General features: G+C 38.2%; 1 protein-coding gene across 7 annotated transcripts in view; it reads left to right on the plus strand.

Moving 5' to 3' along the window:
• impdh1a (IMP (inosine 5'-monophosphate) dehydrogenase 1a) overlaps nt 1-22,301 on the plus strand; it is a 27,492-nt gene continuing 5,191 nt past the window's right edge. For 2 of the 7 annotated variants that reach the window (XR_013817202.1, XM_079825492.1), the window contains exons 1-13: nt 45-838; nt 5,900-5,998; nt 12,632-12,680; nt 14,250-14,351; nt 14,798-14,872; nt 15,061-15,267; nt 15,887-15,974; nt 16,057-16,256; nt 19,107-19,197; nt 19,349-19,444; nt 20,516-20,659; nt 20,772-20,916; nt 21,842-21,985. Coding sequence is in view for 4 of the 7 variants with exons in the window: in XM_079825492.1 (XP_079681618.1) it covers nt 606-838; nt 5,900-5,998; nt 12,632-12,680; nt 14,250-14,351; nt 14,798-14,872; nt 15,061-15,267; nt 15,887-15,974; nt 16,057-16,256; nt 19,107-19,197; nt 19,349-19,444; nt 20,516-20,659; nt 20,772-20,916; nt 21,842-21,985 (1,673 nt within the window). In the remaining 3 variants the exon portion in view is untranslated. Of the gene's footprint in view, nt 839-5,107; nt 5,398-5,899; nt 5,999-12,631; nt 12,681-14,249; nt 14,352-14,797; nt 14,873-15,060; nt 15,268-15,886; nt 15,975-16,056; nt 16,257-19,106; nt 19,198-19,348; nt 19,445-20,515; nt 20,660-20,771; nt 20,917-21,841; nt 21,986-22,301 lie in introns of those variants that run through there. The other 5 variants (XR_013817203.1, XM_079825495.1, XR_013817204.1 and 2 more) reach the window with 3 other exon arrangements.

Here is a 22,301-nt window from a genome sequence, read left to right on the forward strand (position 1 = left end):
GCTGCAATCCTCTTTGTGAAAGTGACGCGCTTCTGTCAGAAACAGAGCTTAGCTGAAGTGAAACAGGGAGAGAGAGAATCAGGCACATTCAATTTCTGCTTGACTGCCATCCGGTTAACTACTGTTTGCTCCTGTCTGAGTTTCTGTGATCTGTTTTTTCTTGCAGGTTGATCATCGGGACTACAAAAAACTTTTTGGGAAGTCTGCCAGTCTTATCCCATCCTGGACATTTTCATTTTGGGATTGACAGCTGCTGATCAGAATCTGTCCAACTTCATCTGAATTGCTGCAGATAAACTATACTTTGCACTCGCACTACTCTTGAACTTTGGCTTGTGGTTGGGAAGATGCTAATAGCTTATGCAAATTGGATACAAATCTAACTGAGGACACCCATATCCAGCTTCTTATTATTATTTTATTTTGTATTCTTTTCAACTTTGTGGAAGAGTTTGAACCTAAAGTGCAACCTGGTGTATGAGCAAACAGCAGAGAGTGAGAGGTGGTCTCAGGTGACGGGGGAGAGACAAATCAGGCATTTTTGGAAGGGTCGGTCAGGCTCAAACAGAGCCACGGTGGAGGACGACCTGCTGGATTTCGCTGATATGGACGGGCACGGGTATGACCGCTATGCGGATGGGGACAGGGACAGCTACCAGATTGACTACCGGCGTATCGTGGGGGATATGGAGCCAGCCAGGCCACGGATGTCATTACGAGACTCGGATCACCACTTTCATGGCCCGTTTACCCATAATGCACTACATGGGCATGGGCATGAGACGGCTGCCCAGCGCTACAGTGCCACCCGGATACAGGCTGGGTATGAACCAGAGAGGTGAGAACATAGTGTAGGTCTATGAATGAATGAGGTCTTGGTTTTTTTTCCCTACAAAATCTGGCTTAACCATTTTAAGACATTATTGTAGATTATATTATTATTATATATCAAATTCAATAGAGATGGACAAATAAAGACACAAATTTACATTATGTCTGTGCCTATTATACACATATACAGTATATACATACACAGTAAATGCCTGTCTATAACAAAAAACAATGGTGAATATTAAATCATGATTAATAATGTATTTTGACCCATTAATAATTAATACTGTTTTGGGCAACTCATGTTTGATTTTGGTCCCCTTTTGTGTATGTATGTGAATCATTTATTTATATTTTATGTTGTGGTGAAAATGTTGATGGAATTAATAATAGAAAAATAACAGCTGTAAATGAGTGGGAGAGAAGAATGATGGTGGGGCGGCTCCGTTTTGTTTTGACCTTTATTTTGTCCAGTCAAAACAAGTGAAGATAGTAATTTATTATAGATCACCTGTAAATAATACATTATATATCAGTAAACAAATAAGCACATTTGTTTTTTGGGGTGAACAAAATCATTTTCGAATCATGGTTTATGATTATTATAGTGCGTATTACTTTATTTACACATAACGCTGCACATGAATGCCATTGCATTGCAGTGGTTCTGAAACTCTGAATAAAATAACTGACAAAAAAATTGAATGAATAACAATTCATTAGCTGCTTTGTTATGATAAAGCGCTTTTTGCTGCATAACTATAATAACATGACAGTTAAGTGGCAGTCCACCTCACTACCGTAAATTTATTGTTTTATAAGTTGAATCTTATCAAAAGTGTGTTTGTGCTATCTTTCTTTAAAATATATGCCACTGGATCGATATTTAGTTTTTCTAATATAGTGACATTTGTGCATTTTTAAATTCGATATACTGTACTTTTTTGGTCCCACTGTATAAGCCACAATCTCATTTCAAAATAATAGTTGGGAATGTCCACAGGCTATGTTGTTTTGACTACATGACACCTATTCAAAAACCCCATGAGCTTTCAGCTGGATCTGGCATCACAGTTTATTACCTCATCCCAGCTTTGACACTGAGACCTGCGACACAGAGGGTCAAGCAAAGGTCTCGTCTCCCCCACTCTCATATAGTCACCTCAGCCCTCTGAGGTTTACTAGTATTTATCTTCCTCAGAACTTCAGATCTTTAGCTTAGCTTGGCTGTGAGGAACATGTGACTCTTAGAATGCAAGACATGACCTAACAATCCGTGTCCGTATAAGCTCTTCAAAGCACCTTTCACGTCTTCTATGTTGTGCATCATCTAAAATATTCTCTACCAACTGTGTCATGACTCATGAAGATCAGATGTGAAATGTTGCCGTACAACAAATTAAATCTAGATGGACTTTGGCATTTTTCCACCACATCTTTTCTCTTTCCCATTAGAGTCGGCTCTCTTGACAGATGAGAAGCGAACTACTTTGGATTACATTGATAAAGTACTCTTTAGGTCTAATCTGCAGTTTAGTATAAATCCCGTAAGGAAAGAACAGCACGTCTGTGTATGTTGAGAGGGCAAGATTAAATGTCCATCAGGAATAGATTCAACTGTCGGTATAACCACTTAGAGTCATTTAGGTGTTAGACGCTGCCTATATGTTCAAAGAGCCTTTAATGGTCTTTAAAGGTTCATGGGTCTAGTTAAATGTAGAGCAACTCTAGTGTGCATTACAAACCTTGTGTTATAATCAAGACTTCATTAATCATTAAAGCCTAATTTGTAACGAATAATATAAACCACTAAAGTCCAGTTTTGTTAAATACAAAAATTGCAACAATCTCAGGGAATACTAGTGAATGGCAAGTACATTAAAAGTTGATTCTTTGTGCAGAATACATACCCCCTATCAGTATATAATTTTTTTTATATTTTATAGAAATGCCTTTTTAGGCAATGTTGGGCAATGTGTTTATATCCTGATAATTTATAATATAATATATTTGTTTCAAAGATTTTTTTTTGTATTGCCATGGTATCACAGGAAATTACATGAATGAAAAACAAATGCAACAGACTTATTATAGTATAGGCCCAGTTTCACAGACAGGGCTTGGATAAAGCCAGGATTAAGCCTTAGTTCAATTATTAATGCAATAAGTAGCTTTTATAAGCGAGCCTTAGAAAAAAAAAGAAAAAAAAAAACCATTACTGGTGCATCTTGTTACAAAACAATGGCACTGACATGCACATAGGACTATGCCTGATAAATCAGTACGAGTTGTTAAAACACCTCAAACATGCATTTTAGTCTGGAACTATGCATTGTCTGTGAAACCAGAGGAAAATTAGTATTGAAAATTTGAATATAAAAATTATAAATAATTACATTTCGTCAAAATATAGGCAATTGTATCCTTTAACAAATTTAATTAAAAGCCAGCACACAGGTTTACAATTTTTTTTAAAAGTACTTTGAAGATGAAATAGTGTTTTGCTTCCAAGAACCGGTAAAAAAAGAACAGAAAAAAAGTAATTTAGATAATAATTATAATCCGCATAGCTTCATTTAACTACAAATCGGGTATGTTCAGACATTCTCGGTTCAATCCTTGCGTGGCAATGTGCATCCATCCTAAATAGTATGTGAAATTAGAGTGTGTCCCAAAGTAAAAGAGTAGACCTATTAAAAAAAATTACCAAATGGTCTACTCTTTGAAGTGTGGATCCGTGCAATCCGTGCACGGCTAATATTGCCCACAAGGCCACAACCCATTGCGCTTTGGAGGAGGATTCAGTTCAGAACTACAAACACAAATAAAAAGTGTTAAAAACTACAAACATGGCGAATATGTGTTACTGATGGTTAAAGGGTTAGTTCACCCAAAAATGAAAATTCTGTCATTAATTACTTACCCTCATGTCGTTCGACACCCGTAAGACCTCCGTTCATCTTCGGAACAGAAATGAAGATATTTTAATTGAAATCTGATGGCTCTGAAAGGCCTCCATTGGCACAATGGCACTTTACACTCTCAAGACCCTTAAAAGGTACTAAAGACGTCGTTACAAAGTCCATCTCACTACAGTGGTTCTAAAATAACTTTATGAATCGGCGAGAATAGTTTTTGTGCGCAAAAAAACCCTAAATAACGACTTACATAGTGATGACGATTTCAAAACAAGGCATCATGAAGCTTCGAAGCGTTATGAATCAGCGAGCCGAATCAGCGGTTTGAATCGCCAAATTTTAGCAGTTTGGCGGTTTGACACGCGATCCGAATCATGATTCGGCTTACTGATTCATAACGCTTCGAAGCTTCATGATGCTTTGTTTTGAAATCGTCATCACTATGTAAGTCGCTATTTAGGGTTTTTTTGCGCACAAAAACTATTCTCGCCGATTCATAAAGTTATTTTAGAACCACTGTAGTGAGATGGACTTTGTAACGACGTCTTTAGTACCTTTTAAGGGTCTTGAGAGTGTAAAGTGCCATTGTGCCAATGGAGGCCTTTCAGAGCCATCAGATTTCAACTAAAATATCTTCATTTCTGTTCCGAAGATGAACGGAGGTCTTACGTGTGTCGAACGACATGAGGGTAAGTAATTAATGACAGAATTTTCATTTTTGGGTGAACTAACCCTTTAAGTAGAGAGGTTTAGATAAAAGGGGTTTGAGTGACCAATAATCAAGATTTAACATATTAGCCTATTTAATGTTATCCGTGTTACATTTCATCTGCAACAACCTAGACAGTAACAGTGTCCGGCCCACATCAACCGGGGTCAACATGTTGCTGTCTGGGAACAATGTGAACTTTTCTGAAGATCCATTTGGCCATTAACTTTCAAATGCATCATTATGCAAAAATAAATATGCAATTTGAATACGTGTCCCAAAGAGTGTTACTCTTGAGAGTGTTAATGTATTTTTTCTTCACAAAAAAAGAGAAGGCATATAGGCTACTTAAAGTAGGCTATAGGCAATAAGTGGACACATAGTATATCCATGACTCGGATATATGACCTAAGACTCGGATATCCCGTCCGATTTGTGAACGCATTGCTACGATTTTCTTGTGAATCGTTTTAATCGATTAAAAAAAATAAAAATAACGATTTTGTTTATGATCTTCACTAAGACACTGTCTGTCGGGTAGTACGAACATGCGTTGGAGTTTTTTTTTTTTTTTTAATTTATTTACCGACTCTCAGAAAACGTGCAAAAACAGGTTTGGGGAGTGTTCGACAACCCAACCTTTCCTCTTCCCTTTCCACTCATTAAACAGCATGTGACTTGAGTTCGCACGGTTGACGGTCTCTGGACACACGGCTGCGCGTCTCACCATGAGACCCTCCATCCAGACCAGCTTCACGCTCCTCTGAACGCTGTTGTACGGAATGAGAGACTGCTGTTCCCCGCGTTGATTTTTAAGGCACTTTAATATAGCCGTCATCATCATGTGAGATACACATGTACATGAGGGTGTATATTCAGCAGAAGAAGGAAGTATTTTCATAACAGTGGTCCAAAAGAGTAAGTAGCTAACTCGAACCTGTAAGTGGAATTCATTTGTTTTTGTATCTGCGCTTTTAAACCGAATGTTTCTGGATCGATGAGAATGAACGGAAAGTTAGTTGCAAGTTGATTATGCATTTTTGACACATTTCTCGCTTAACTATCAGTTTTGTTTTATTTGCGTCACATCTATCTATCTATCTATCTATCTATCTATCTATCTATCTATCTATCTATCTATCTATCTATCTATCTATCTATCTATCTATCTATCTATCTATCTATCTATCTATCTGTCTGTCTGTCTGTCTGTCTGTCTGTCTGTCTGTCTGTCTGTCTGTCTGTCTGTCTGTCTGTCAATCATGTTCCCCCTATGATTGTGATAACTTCTGCTTGACATGTCAGTTGTTGTATTGGTTTATATGTAGGACAACATTGTTGTTGTCAGTGGATGGTTGTGCAATCAGCTTATGATAAAGTTGAAAGCAAATTTTATTTGCATGTGTTACAACCTCTCTTTTGCATGTGTTCATGATTGTAGCATGGCTGATTACCTCATCAGCGGAGGAACTGGGTATGTTCCAGAGGATGGACTCACTGCCCAGCAGCTCTTTGCCATCGGCGATGGTCTCACATACAAGTAGGCTAAGTCTAAAAGATTAGGATCATGTGCACAAAAACCCTTTAGATTCTCTGCCTTGTAATCAGACACATACACGTACTATCATAGGTCAGACAAACAGAGACAGCATAATGTCAAAGCTGGTCCTATCATGTGTAGTTTCACTCTTTTGCACACACGCATGCACTCTAGGTAGGCATCTCTCTGGACATCTGTCAGTGAGATGGCTCTCAGCTCCATGGCAACCCTCTGTGCGTCTCCATAGCAACGGGGAGCTCAAGTGCTCGGTCCCAGCACATGCAGCCCATGTTTATGGGACAATGCAAAAGCCAGAGTGCATGTGTGGTCCTTTTTGTCCAGATGTCATAGCATGCTCACTCATCGTGTGCTTTAATATCAATTAAAATGCAACATGGGATTTTATATGATGTACGCCACTGCATTAAATGAGCATGTTTGTGTGTGTGAGTACGAGCATGTGCTTTCCCAGCCTTCTAGAAACTCTTGCTAGCAGATCAGTGGTCTCCGTGTCTATTTTTATCATGCTGGCTAGAGTGTTTAATCTGGTCTAATGGATGTTTTATGAGCATTAGGCCACATGGGGCGGGACACTGAACTGTGCCTTCTCACACATCCTCCTGAGACTGATAAATCCAGTCCTTATCAAAACATTATTGTGCTTTAAAGTGAGGGATGTAGTTTCAACACTGTCTAATAGTAGCCATGATACACAGTGCTTTTAACTGAAGTTAGATCCTAAGTGGTACCACTGGGTACCACTTCAGTTTTGGGGTCAGTAATGTTTTTTTAAAAGGAAATTAATTTAGCAATGATCCATTCGATTGTCAAAAGTGGCTGTAAAGTAATAATAATTCTACCGATATTGTATTCTTCATCAAATAATGCTTGGTGAGCATAAGAGACTATCAAAAACATTACAAAATATTATCAACCCTAAACTTTTGAATGGTAGTGTGTGTGTGAAATTAACCTACATTTCTTATCTTTTTAGTTTGCCCACACGTTTTTAGTACACTACCACTGCTTTAGAAAGAGGCTACGTGTGTGCGTGTGACATTGGTGACACGGTTAAGAACATTAACAGGACGTCTCTGCACGCCACACCTTAAGTAGATTATATAACTCCTCCTTGACAAGATCAGAGACATGCGCGTGCAAGTGCATCATTTGTGGCTACTAAGTATTCATGCTACAGGTAAACATGCATATATTAATTTGCTCATACACTGCATCACTGTAATCAGTCGACTTACACTGCCGTTCAAAAGTTCGGGCTCGGTCAGGTTTTTTAATGTTTTTGAAAAAGTCTCTTATGCTCTTTTCTTGCTTAAGAAACATTTCTTCCTATTATGAATGATGAAGAGTTGTGCTGCTTAATATACTTGTGGAAACAATTATACATTTTTCAGGATTCTTTGATTAATAGACAAAAGTTGAAATAGAAATCTATTATACATTAAAAACTGATTAAAAACTTTGATACATTTAATGCATCCTTGTAGCCTGACAAGCCAGACCCACATCAAGATGTTGGGTCTGGGAACTCACCATTGGCAGGGCTCAATCCGAGGTGCGGGATAAACGGTTGTCTTTCAAATTCCCTCTGCACACAATAGGATAGCGCTACAACCAATCAGAGCAACGAAGAAGGTGAAGCGGAGCTAGTTGATAGATTAAACGGTCGGCAAAACTCCGAACACATCTTCCTTTCTTAAAGGGATAGTTCACCCAAAAGTGAAAATTCTGTCATCATTTACTAGGGGTGTGCATTGGCACTGCCCTCACAATTCGATTCGATTACGATTCACCAGGTAACGATTCGATTCAATTCGATTCTACGATGCATTGCGATGCATCAAAATTCTACTGCACACAACAAGGCAAATTTTTAAGCAGTCAGATATTGAACAACAGATTTTATTGGCTGCTATGTGTGTATTATCACTCTCCTGTATCTTTGACATACATGTCATTAAATAAAACAAAATTGAATGGCACAGGGTATTGGATATGGCATTTTCAAACCTGAAAAAGAAAACATAAATCACTGCTTTCAGTGCTTTGAATGAGAAATGTTTCTCTTCTCTGCTTTAGAACCGTTTGAAATTAAATAGAGCAATAATAACTGTCATAAAGAGTCTCGGAGCCAAATGCAAGTTCACAAATGTTTATTTGAAGGAGGCAAGGGAGGGTCAGATGAAGCACAAAAGTCACAGTCCACAGAACAGAGACCACACGCGGCGTTCCACGAGGTAATCCACTCTGGTCGGTAGACCGGGAAGAAATCCTCATACAGCAGGAACCTGGACGATACTGGATCTCGCCTAAAAACAAAGCGCACCAGTAATACCAGGAAACAGAACACAGTTCACTCGAGGTCAAGTTCACGATATCCACAGGCGTGTGAACTCTGGGCTAAGACGAACCTCCAGATGCCTGCGACCGAACCTGAGGAATTGGAGAGGAACAGCAAGATGAACCGACTGGACAAGGACAGCATGACAGACCAACCAAGACAATGAGCACGCGACGAGAGACAGGACAGAGTGCTATAAAAAGGGAACAGCTGATGAGACACGACAGGTGAACAATTACTGAAACGAGCGGGAGGAGCCAGTGAACCCGTGAGGAACCACCACCAACAGGTAAGACAACATACACACACACACATGATCACCCAGGAGTCCTGACAGTATCCCCCCCCCCATGACCGGCACCGGACGGGCATGGAGGAGACTCACCCTGTCGCCGACGGAGATCCTCGATCAGGTCAGGATCCAGTATATCCCGGGCCGGAACCCAGGACCTCTCCTCCGGACCGTAACCCTCCCAGTCCACTAAATACTGAAAACCTCTGCCCCTGCGACGAGAATCTAGTAATCTCCTAACAGTATAGGCAGGAGCACCATCCACTAGACGAGGGGCGGGGGGTTTAGGGGCAGAGACAGGGGGATTGTTCTGGGCAAAAATCACAGGTTTAACCCTGGATACATGAAAAACTGGGTGAACCCGACCAAGAATAGGAGGTAACTTAAGCTTGACCGCTACCGGATTAATGACCTTAGATATACTGTATGGCCCAATGAAACGAGGAGCCAGCTTACGAGAAGGCTCACGGAGAGGCAGATCCTTGGTGGAAAGCCATACCTTTTGTCCACACACATAACGGGGTGGAGGTCGCCGGTGACGGTCAGCCGCAGCTTTGGTTCGTCTGGAGTTTTGTAACAAGAGTGATTTAGCTTTCTTCCAAGTACGTCTGCACCTGCGCACGAAAGCTAAAGCAGACGGAACCGCTGCGTCGGGCTCCTGTGATGGGAAAAGGGGAGGTTGATATCCGACAGATAATTCGAACGGAGACAAATTAGTGGATGCGACGGGAAGAGAATTATGAGAATACTCAACCCAAGGAAGCTGTTGGCACCAAGAATTCGGATATTTAGACGACAGACAGCGAAGCGTTCGACCAAGATCCTGATTAGCCCGTTCGCATTGCCCATTGGTCTGCGGATGATAACCAGAAGACAGGCTGGCTGTAGCGCCGATCTGTCTACAAAACTCCTGCCAAAAATGAGAGATGAACTGAGGACCCCTATCTGAAACTACATCAGTCGGAATGCCGTGTAACCGAAAGACGTGATTAATCAAAACCTGAGCCATCTCCTTGGCAGAAGGAAGTTTAGGCAGGGGAATAAAATGAACCGCTTTAGAAAAACGATCCACCACAGTCAATACGACAGTGTTACCATTCGACGCCGGTAAGCCGGTGACAAAATCAAGGGCTATATGAGACCAGGGGCGGGAAGGGACGGGCAAAGATTTAAGCAGACCAGCGGGAGGTTGATTAGATGCTTTATTACAAGCACAGACTGAACAGGCTAATACGAACTGTCTGACGTCCGAAGTCATAGAAGACCACCAAAAACGTTGACGGATGGCAGCCAACGTTCTCCGAATTCCTGGATGGCCGACAAACTTGGATTCGTGACCCCACCGGATGACATCGGAACGTAGACGCTCAGGAACCCATAGACGACCCGCCGGACACCCCTCCGGGACCTCCCCCTCTCGGCCGGCCTCTCTCACCCGCTGCTCGATTCCCCACACGAGGGCACCGACCACCCTCCCCTCCGGGAGAATGGTCTCGGTCCGCTCCGAGCCGGAACCCTCGAACAGACGGGAGAGAGCGTCAGGTTTAGTGTTTTTAGACCCCGGCCGGTACGAGAGGGTGAAGTCAAAACGCTCGAAGAAAAGTGCCCAGCGAGCCTGTCTAGATGTTAATCTTCTGGCTGAACGGATATATTCCAAATTCTTATGATCCGTCCAGACCAGAAAGGGTTCCGAGGTTCCCTCCAACCAGTGACGCCACTCACCCAGAGCGAGTCTAACCGCCAGCAGCTCCCGATTACCTATGTCGTAATTTCGCTCCGCTGGGTTTAACCGATGAGAGAAAAAAGCGCACGGATGCACTTTCCCGTCAACAGAGGATCGCTGAGATAAAACGGCGCCAACCCCGACATCAGATGCATCCACCTCCACTATAAATTGTTTCGCCGCATCGGGAATAGAAAGAACAGGTGCAGAGATGAAACGGGACTTTAATTCATCAAAGGCCTCCTGAGCCTCAGTATTCCAACGGAAACACACTTTAGAGGAAGTAAGAGCGGTAAGAGGTTTAGCGATCTGACCAAAGTTTCTGATGAAACGCCGATAAAAGTTGGCGAAGCCCAGAAATCGCTGAAGCTCTTTACGAGTGTCGGGCACTGGCCATTCGGCGACCGCTTTAACTTTAGCAGGATCGGGACGAATCTCTCCCTCGGCTATGACAAAACCCAGAAACGAAACCGACTCCCTGTGGAACTCACACTTCTCCGCCTTAACAAAGAGCTGATTCTCTAACAGCCGTTGTAAAACCTGGCGAACATGCTGGGTGTGTATCTGCATAGAGGGAGAAAAGATGAGAATGTCATCGAGATACACAAAGACAAATTTGTTAATCATGTCACCCAGCACTTCATTGACCATGGTTTGGAAGACAGCCGGTGCGTTACAAAGACCGAACGGAAGAACGCAGTATTCCCAGTGCCCTGATGGTGTATTAAAGGCTGTCTTCCACTCATCGCCCTCCTTGATACGTACCAAGTGATAAGCGTTGCGCAGATCTAACTTGGTAAACACGTGCGCTCCCTGAAGTAACTCGAACGCTGACGACATTAAAGGCAAGGGGTATTTATTCTTAACAGTAATGTCATTCAGCCCTCTGTAATCAATGCACGGACGAAGGGACCCGTCTTTCTTCTTAACAAAGAAAAAACCAGCGCCAGCTGGAGACGAGGAGCGGCGAATGAGACCGGCATTAAGAGACTCATTAATGTACTTATCCATAGCCTCTCTCTCTGGTTTAGAAAGGGAAAATATGCGACCCTTAGGCGGAGAAGTGTCTGAGAGAAGTTTGATTTCACAATCATACGACCGGTGAGGAGGCAGGGAAGTAGCCCGGGCCCTACTGAACACCCGACACAGATCAGAGTACTCCGCCGGAACTCCCGAGAGATCAACATCCGGAACTTTCTCACCCTCAAGTTGTTCCAAACCTGTATGAGTTTCTTTCTTCTGTTTAATACAAAAGAAGATATTTTAAAGAATATTGGCAATCAAAAAGTTAATGGACTCCATTGACTTCCATAATACGGAAAAAATAGCACGAAAGTTAGTAGCTACAGTCTGATTACCAACATTCTTTAAAATATAATTTTTGTGTTCAACAGAAGAAAGAAACTTTCGAAAAGGTTTGGAACAACTTGAGGGTGAGTAAATGATGAAAGAATTTTCATTTTTGGGTGAATTATCCCTTTAAGTCCCAGTCCTAGTCCCAGACTAAAATGCATGTTTGAGCTGTCTTAACTGAAAGCAACTTGCACTGACATTTTGTAAAAAGTCAGTGCTATTGTTTTGTCTCAAGTTGCACACCGATCTTTTTTTTTTCTAAGGTACCCAATTTAACTGAGGCCTTAAGCCAGGTTCACACTGTACAATTTTGGCCATGATTTGGTCATCTTATAGCCTGGTTAAAACCAGACCATTCTCAGTAGTATCTAAATCTAAATTTAAAAAAATCTAAATTTGCCGGAAGTTGTCTGGGTTTTCCCAGGCTAGTCATCTTAGACACATTTTGAAAATCCTAAAAGATTCCTCTGACCCAAGGCTAAAATCTGTAGTCTTTGGTTGTTAGTTTGACATGTTCACCGACAAAATGATCTCTAGAGATTTCTTTGTTAGCCATCATTTCAGCCCTGCGTGTAATGCAGCTGACTGTCACTAAACAGGTTGATGATGTAAAACTCTGGACAAGTTTTCATGCGCGCATCCGTTTTTAACGCGTCTTGACTGTCGTATAGTCTGACATTAATGGCAACTGAGATCCCACAAGAGGATCATGCAGTCAGACAAGCAACAATTGTAAAGGACTATTATAAATTGTGCACTGTGCCCCCGGCTTTAGTGTTTTTCCTGTTTTTGACAGATTTGAGTGTTTGTATAAGCGTTCTGTAATTTTGATAATGTTCTGATTCATAATTTGCTGATCTAAAGGTCATTGTTGCCTAACTCTGCCATCTGTCCTTCCTCATTCAGTGATTTCCTGATACTGCCTGGCTTCATTGACTTCACATCCGATGAAGTGGTGAGTACAAATGTTTAGCAAAGGTTAATGACAAAATTGCACTTGTATTAGTAGACAATTTAGTGCAAAGGATCCTTTTTCAACTCAGATGCTCTGTTGATGGAAACAAAGCTCTTTAACTATCAATGAGGTGGAAGATCTGCAAAGGACAGTATGTGATAACATGGCAGTGTTAGCATCCATATAGTCCCTGGTGTGCTGGGCATGTTGTCACAGGCAGTGAAGCTCAGGTGTGTGTGTGTGTGTGTGTGAAAGAGAGCGAGACCAGGACGAAACAAATATCAATCAATCCCCTTGGAGCCACAACTTTAAACACATTTTTAATTAAAGATGCAGCAAATTCACTTTCCAGGGATAGATTATAAGCTAATAACTTAGTTAAACAGGAAATCACTTAAACTTAATAAGGACTATCTTCGTTTGTTGAAAAGCTAATTTCTTATAAGATTTTCTAGGAATATTTGCTTATTAAAAATTCCTCTTCTAGGAATATTTGCGTATTACGTACGTATGTGTGTGTGTTTGTTTATGGCATGTTCGTGGGGTTATTTCACATTTTTGTGATTGTGTAATTGGGAATTTAGGAGTCTAGTTAAACTTTTTGGACTTTTCCCAGTAGACCAAGTGGGTTTGCTTCCTGCTGAGGTAAACGCAGATACACAACGCTGTTTGTGATTTCTTTAAACACTTCTGAGATTACGCTGAGCTACGGCTAATGATGGGACACAGGTGTTAGAGAGGAAGAAAAATAAGGCATGGCCATTGAGATGAAATCAGTTGGCGGGACTCTCTGAGTCAGTGTTATTTATATATTATTTTGAATTAGCTTTTATTTTTAAAATGTAAACTTTAGTTTGAGTAATTTTGCTTTGTGCACTTTTTTATATTTCTATTTATCTTTATTTTTATTTCAGTTTTAGTTTTTGTACTTTGATTACTTCAACTTAAACGTATTTAATTCAACTTATTGCTCACCTTCATGCTGGTTCAAACCTGTATGATTTTATTTCTCTCATGAAACACAAAATGTCATTTTTACATACACCGAAGTAGCAGACTCTAGTCACCTTTATTAATATATAGCTTTATACAATACAGATTATTTCAAAGCAGCTTTACTGATAAAATAATGATTTAATGATGCAGTTGATTCAGTTCTGCTGTAAAGCAGTTATAAAAAGACAATAGTAAACAGTCATTATTCAGCTGAATTCAGTTCAGTGTTGATTTAGCTCGGTTCACTAACTGTGTAAAGTTCATCAAGTATTGAATGAGTTCATTTCATCTATAAAGCAGCTTTGGGGAAAACATTGATGTCATCATCCAGCTCAGTTCCATCCAATAGTGTCAGTGCAGTCAAGTCAGTATTGCCAAATATTAAGTGAGGAACGCAAACTCCATCGGTGACAGAAATGGTGGAGAAAAAAAACCCTTTGTAAATACCAGGTACAGTCGAGGGGCCAGTTCTTGTGTCCAAAAGTGGCATTAATTAGAACATCTCTCATGTCGGTTTATATAGATACTTTGCCCCCTTAGATTTTTCGTAACGGTCATGTGTTATGATGTCAGGATTTGACCTCGGCCCTGACCCGGAAGATAAGCCTGAAGACGCCACTCATTTCCTCTCCCATGGACACAGTCACAGAGTCCTCCATGGCCATCGCTATGGCTGTAAGTAACATTTACAGAAACAATATATATAATAGGGCTGTTTAATGATTAATCACGACTAATCGCATCCGAAATAAAAGTTTGTGTTTACATAATATATCTGTGTGTGTTGTGAATAATTATTATGTATATTTGAATACACACGCATGTATATATTTAAGAAATAGTTTCATGTATATACCGTAAATATATTTATATAATTTATATTATATATATATATAAAAATAAAAATATTTTAAATTTTATATTTTTTCTTAAATATACACATGCATGTGTGTGTATTTATATATACATAGTTATACACAGCACACACACATATATATTATGTAAACACAAATTTTTTATTTCGGATGCGATTAGTCGCGATTAATCGTTAAACAGCCCTAATATATAATCCAACAAATCTGCAATTGCTTTTCCATTTCATTCACTGGTTTGTCCCGTAGCTCATGGGTGGAATTGGAATCATTCATCACAACTGCACACCTGAGTTCCAGGCCAACGAGGTCCGGAAAGTCAAGGTCAGTCAGAGGTCACAGAGACGCACTTTTGACGGAATTCAATACAAATGTAAAAGTTGTATTTTATAAATCTGATCAGTTGTCTATGTTAAATTCTCTATGATAATACAGTTTTATTCGATTTTTGGGTTCAAGTTTTACTTATAAATAGCGATAATTTGTATGTTTTGTATCTGTCATACTGGCAGAAATTTGAGCAGGGCTTCATTACGGACCCTGTAGTGATGAGCCCACGGCACACTGTTGGTGATGTGTTTGAAGCAAAGGTACGGCACGGTTTCTCCGGCATCCCGGTTACCGAAACTGGCAAGATGGGCAGCAAGCTGGTGGGCATTGTTACATCACGAGACATTGACTTCCTGTCAGAGAAAGATTACGATAGGCCGCTGGAGGAGGTTTGTGATTTTTGCTAATTTAGCTTTAATAATTTGAAGCTAGATTCCAAATTAAGCGATGTTTCATAATCTGGGTATTCATTTAACTGGCACTTTTGAGTGAAACTAAATGTAGAGCAGAACTTGATCCATCAAGATTTGATTGAAGTTTTATTTAGCAAGGATGCAGTAAATTGTTTAAAAGTGTCAGTAAAGACTTGTTACCAAAAATGTATATTTCAAATAAATTCTGTTCTTTTGAACTTTCTATTCAAAGAAACCTTGAACATTGATAATGATAATAAATGTTTCTTGAGCAGCACATCATCATATCAGAATGATTTCTTAAGGATGTGACACTGAAGTCTGGAGTAATGATGCATTACATTAAAAAAAAACTTTTTTTTTGCAATAATATTTCAACAACATCTTGACCTCAAAGATTTGAATGGTAGTGTATATAAAATATTAATTTAGAATGTAAAATAACATTGATCACTGATGAATCACAATAAAACTGGTACATTTATTAAGAAAATAAATAGGGTACATTTTCTCATGTTGTTCATGTTGTCTTTAAACACTCATAATAGCCCTGACTGCTACTAATACTACATTATTAATCTCTTTAATCCTCCAGTCAATGACAAAACGAGAAGATTTAGTGGTTGCTCCAGCAGGTGTAACGTTAAAAGAGGCAAATGACATCTTACAGCGCAGTAAAAAAGGTATGAGCGTTAACTTCAGTCCTGTTTGTGTTGTGATGTTTAGCACAAGCTTGTTGATCACATTCCTGTTTTTCTCTCTCAGGTAAACTGCCTATAGTGAATGACAGCGATGAGCTCGTAGCTATAATAGCTCGTACCGATTTAAAGAAGAACAGAGACTATCCTCTAGCCTCCAAAGACTCTCGCAAACAGCTCCTGTGTGGCGCTGCCATTGGCACCCGAGAGGACGACAAGTACCGCCTAGACCTGCTCATGCAAGCTGGAGTGGATGTGATAGTTCTGGTGGGTCCAAAGGGGAATGGGGTGACGTTAAACTTTAGCAGTACTCAGTCCTATTTCTGGAGATTTAGCTTCATGCAGCGCATATTGGACAACTGCAACAGAACTATAAACAGAACTTGATATCAGAATTCCAATTTCTCATGCAGAAATCATGTTCTGCTGAGATGTAAACTTCCCAACACCCAAGTAGATGAGAAACATTCACTTTTAAGCAAATTAAATGCATCAGCGAGTCAAATTTCCAACATTGGATAGAAGTGTCAAACATGAATAAGTTGGCAAAACTCTCTCTCTAAAAAAAAAATGAGGCAATCAGTTACATCAAATTTAAGTTAGGAAATGTAAAGTTTAAGTAAGCAGAACTTGCATATTTTTATTTTGTACTCATACATTTTAATTGCTCTTAACTTCACATATTTGTGTAAGCTAATTCATACATTTACATTAAAATGATCAACTTAAATATTTAATAGTTAATTTCTAATTTAGTAACTAGCTAATTCAATAAATGCTACCTTGCTAATTGGTAACACAATGCTTTGATAGAATTAGCATAGCATAACACTTGCTGAATGAGTACAGCAATATAGAACATTTAACATACTGTTTACTGTAATCTTGCACAAAAAAACATTATATAACACTTTATTTTAGCGTTTACTCTCCCTTTTGAGTGTTATGACAAAGCATGCTGGGAAATAGAAATCCCAGCCCAGTATCAGTTACATTTAAGTTTGTCTAAATTAAAAGAAACAAGTTCATAAAACTCGAAACAATGAAACTATTGTTTCAAACTCAAAACGAAAAAGAAAATTCTAAATACTCATAAAAGTTAATTTGATTGAACTAATTTGAGTTGGCTCTACTCAAACCAATTAATTATTTTGAGGGTTTACAGTGTGGCAAATCACCCTCTATATAATGAGTCACAAGCAGAGCACATGCAGAGGAGGCTTTGTTTACAGTCAAACACCTACAAAGCTAACAATAGCATTGCTATTTTGTTTATTTTTTCCTTGTGTCAGGTAGGGGAACACAGCATTAGCGTGTGTAGGGCCAAAAGTATTTTGAATTGGAATTCAATTGAATTAAAGTTAGCCTGGGGTGCTTTGCATTCACAATGTATGTTAGTGATCCATATTCAGACCACTTTCTGAGATTTTACATTTTAGTTCACTATAGAGAGGCCTGATTTGGAGGCCAAATGAAGCAAGTGTGATATGGGTTAGTTCACCTAAAAATGAAAATCCTGTCATCATTTACTCACCCTCATGTCATTCCAAACCCGCAAGACCTTCCTTCATCTTCGGAACACAAATGAAGATATTTTTGATGATATCTGAGAGCTTTCTGACCCCTCCATTGTCCATGTGACTTCAGTGGTTCATCGTAAAATTTACTGTATGAAGCAACGAGAATACTTTTTGTGCGCAACCCCAACAAAAAATAACGACTTTATTCAACAATTTCTTCTAGCCTGTGTAAGACTCTTACGCTGTTGACGTAGTGTAAACAGTGCAGCGCTTCCTAGTTCTACGGCAGAATGACTTGTGCGCATGTGTTGGTGCGTCGGCCAATGGTAAGCCAGCGTTCTGGAAGTGCGCGCGGCACTGTTTACACTACGTCAACAGTGTAAGAGTCTTGCCACAGACTAGAAGAAATTGCAGAATAAAGTTGTTATTTTTGCTTCTTTCATTCTCGTCGCTTCATAAAATTAATGTTGAGCCACTGGAGTCACATCGACGATTTTAACAATGTTTTACCTACCTTTCTGGGCCTTGAAAGTGTTCATTAAATTGCTGTCTATGGAGCAGTCAGAGAGCTCTCGGATTTCATAAAAAATATCTTACTTTGTGTTCCGAAGATGAACAAAGGTCTTACAGGTTTAGAACGACATGAGGGTGAGCGATTAATGACAGGATTTTCATTTTTGGGTGAACTAACCCCTTAAAGCTAATCAAGTTATTTAGTTTTATTTGTAAAATATTGGCAGGTAATTCTAAAGGCTGACATGTAAAATAGTCCTGCAAAATATATATTTAAAAACAGTATACGGTGTTACTCTCTTCTGTTTTTAATCAGACATTGTATAAGCAAAGTTTTTGAAAGACGTTTCTTATTCTCACCAAGGCTGCATTTTTTAAAAATACAAAATACAGTAAAAACAGTAAAATTGTGAAATGTATTACAATTTAAAACTGTTTTCTATTTTAATCTAGTTTAAAATGTAACTTATTCCTGTGATGCCAAAGCTGAATTTTCAGTAGCCATTACTCTAATCTTTAGTGTGACATAATCATCATAAATGTCTTTACTGTCACATTTGATGGAATAAATGCATTGCATATGCTGAATATAAGTATTTCTTTAAAAAAATGACTGACCTTAAACTTTTGAATGGTAGTGAACCATATACATTGCTTGCTTTTAAGTTTGTATACTTTGTATTAATTCAAGGCTCAATTAATGATGCTTAGATCCTGTGTTGAATTTGATTTAAGAAGTGATGTTGATGTATTGTTAAAGCCAAATAATGACCTCATTGTCTGAACAAAGGATCAATGGATTATGGATTTATGTACAAAGCTGTAGCCAGAAGGTGCAGACACCTTTTGGCTACATCTTTAATCAGTATGAAAATGCATAAAGGTCTGAACTCTAAAGATACTTTTATTAGGTTCAACCAGGAGATAAAAAAGTATACAGTTTCAGCTGTATTTGCCTTTTACGTTTGAACTTTTTTATCTCCTTCTTTTTTATCTCAAAATTGTGGCAAACATCTTACATACACAGTGTTGGACCTCTTAACCCTACATGATATATGATGTTTTTTCTGTCGTTCTATCCCAGGACTCTTCTCAGGGGAACTCCGTGTTTCAGATCAGTATGATCAACTACATCAAACAGAAATACCCAGAACTACAAGTGGTAGGAGGAAATGGTAAGGCTTTTCTGCCCTTTGTGGTGCTTCGTTTTTTTTAATGAACTGAGGGTAGCTTGAGTAGAGTGATATATTGAAGATTGCGCATGGGCTTCATTTTCTTTACTGAAATCAAGTAATAGCATATTCTTCCTCTTTCTCTTGTCTACAGTGGTGACTGCTGCTCAAGCAAAGAATCTTATAGATGCTGGTGTTGATGCTTTACGAGTGGGCATGGGCTGTGGATCCATCTGCATCACACAGGAAGGTGTGTGTGTGTGTGTGTGCATTTCTTACTGACTTTGGAGGACAAAATTGCTGTAGAAAGTGCCCAGAAGCTAGCTAAATATGAAATAACTCTGTGAGGACATACTTTAAAGGAAAAATTGTGCCTTTATTCACTTTGAAAAATGGAAAAAAATATTTTATTTACATTTATGTTTTATTAAAAATGTAATTTAAAAACAATTACCTATTTATATAGCAAATGTGTATATGTGGACATACTTGGAAAAAATAGTGCCTTTATTCATGTCTAAAATGGCAACAAACTAAAAAGTAAAAATGTATAACTTATTTTAAGGTTAGGATTATTGGGATTACAATTGTTATATATTTAATTTTAATCACAAAATGAATAAGTATTACCTTATTTATATGTGAATATGTGGACATACTTGGATTTTTTTTTTGCTTTTATTCATGTCTAAAAATGGCAACAACAAAAAATTGCAAAAATGGGCACAAAATAATTTTAAGGTTATGATTTTCATCTTTCATCTATTTTATTTAAATTTTAGCTGGGAAAAAAATAATAATAATTACCTTATTTATATGTGTATATGTGGACATACTTGAAAAAAATTATGCATTTATTCATGTCTAAATAGGGCAACAAACAAATTGGTAAAGATTTATTTTAAGGTTAGGATGTTTGAGATTACAATTGTCATCTATTTTATTTTAATTTATGCTGGAAAATTTTAATAAGAATTACCTTGTTTATATGTGGACATACTTGGAATTTTTTTTTGCCTTTATTCATGTTAAAAAAAGAAAGTATCAAAATGATTTTAAGCAATTGTCATTATTTTATTTTAATGTATCCTGGAAAAAATGAATACGAATGACCTTATTTATATAGCAATGCATATGTGTATATTTTGACATATAAATGGTGCCTTTATTCATGTCTAAAAATTATTTTATGGTTAGGATTTTTGGGATAGCATTTATCATCTACTGTATTTTATTTTAATTCAATTGTATTCATTTTATTTTTAAGAACAAGAGAAAGTAATGAGCAGTTATTTATCAATATATGTGTGTGTACCATTAGTGATGGCGTGTGGGAGACCGCAGGGCACGTCTGTGTATAAGGTGGCTGAGTACGCCCGGCGTTTCGGGGTTCCAGTCATTGCAGACGGTGGCATTCAGACGGTTGGGCATGTTGTCAAAGCTCTGGCACTGGGAGCATCCACAGGTGTGTGTTTTTCTGAGTGATTTGCCTGAACGACCATTGTTATTAATGGCTGGGATTTGTTTGCCTACATTTTAATGTCTGTGACCGTGCCCTTCTACCTGTTTCGTTTTAGTGATGATGGGGTCATTGTTAGCAGCAACCACAGAAGCGCCCGGGGAGTATTTTTTCTCAGATGGCGTGCGACTGAAGAAGTACCGTGGTATGGGGTCTTTGGACGCTATGGAGAAAAACAACAGCAGTCAGAAACGTTACTTCAGGTAAACACTCTAGTTCTAACTCTCTAACTCTATTGTAGCACTATGTGTGCATAGATAAAGTGTTTCTTCAATTATGAAAACTATACATTTTGGCTCTGTGCGCTCTGTCATTTCTTTCTCCGAAAGTCATGAACATTTTCACCACAGTGTAATTTCCAGCACATCTCAAATGATGTATTGTGTTTAACAGCATCCTCTGGTGGAAATGAGAGTGATGGAAATTCATTATTTTCTTTATTTTTTCCCACATCACATGTATCATATTTCATCTCATATTTCATCTCAATTATGTTCTTCTTGGAAACCAAATACTTTTTTTTTTTTTAAAGTGTTTATGTAGGAAATTGACGTACATGAACTGATGTACATGATTTTTGAAAAAATTATAATATTTTTTTATATTAAAAATATTGAAATGCTTTATGGTTATTTAACTCTTTGTTTAGACTGTCATGTTTTATAGTAACAATTCGTATTTTTAATGATAAATAAATATAAATTATATTTACCTTGAATTTTCTTAATTTTTTTCACACATCACATGCATCACATTTCATTTTATTAGGGGAAAAATTATGCCAAAATAAACGGACAGGCATGGACAGATTATTATACTTTTGACAGATATAAATGGACAGATTATTATACTTTTATTATAAGTTTTTACAGTCTGAAACAAGGGTGAAACAATACAATATATACATAAATAGTAAAAAAAATAAATGATTAAAGCATTATTTTAATGTGACCTTCATATAACAAAAATAAAATAAAAATTAAGATAAAAGTTTAATGTAAAAAATAATAAAAATGCCCTTTAGTTGAAGAAACACCCCAATAAGATAAGATATAATCTGTTATATTTAAAACGTTTGTATTGTATGGAATATATAAATGGTTGTGTTTTTATGTGTGTGTTTTCCAGTGAAGGTGATAAAGTGAAGGTAGCTCAGGGAGTCTCTGGCTCAGTTCAGGATAAAGGCTCGATACACAAGTTTGTTCCATACCTCATCGCTGGAATTCAACATGGCTGTCAGGATATCGGTGCAAAGAGCCTGTCCATTCTACGGTAAGAGTGTCACTTTCCCTTATAGACATCTGACGAGCTTGACAAAAGACAGTTTTGTGACATGTTTATTAGATTTGAGGCCATCTATATGTAAGTATATGCTGTATATTAGTCATTTTTAGGAAAACTCTAGCAGGTAGTTAACTAAATGAACTTTTTGCAGTCTTTAAAAGTCTTTCTTTTCTAGATAGAAATGCACAACTTTTAGTATATATATACATATTTAATAGTTTTTTCTTTTAAAAAAAAAAAAAAAAAAATTATTGATATTGATATTCTCCACAAAAAATTGTCCAGTAATTTTCTCTGGAGTGAG

The sequence above is a fragment of the Gobio gobio genome (genome assembly GCF_949357685.1).
Source record: "Gobio gobio genome assembly, chromosome: 9".
NCBI classification, from domain to species: Eukaryota; Metazoa; Chordata; class Actinopteri; order Cypriniformes; family Gobionidae; genus Gobio; species Gobio gobio.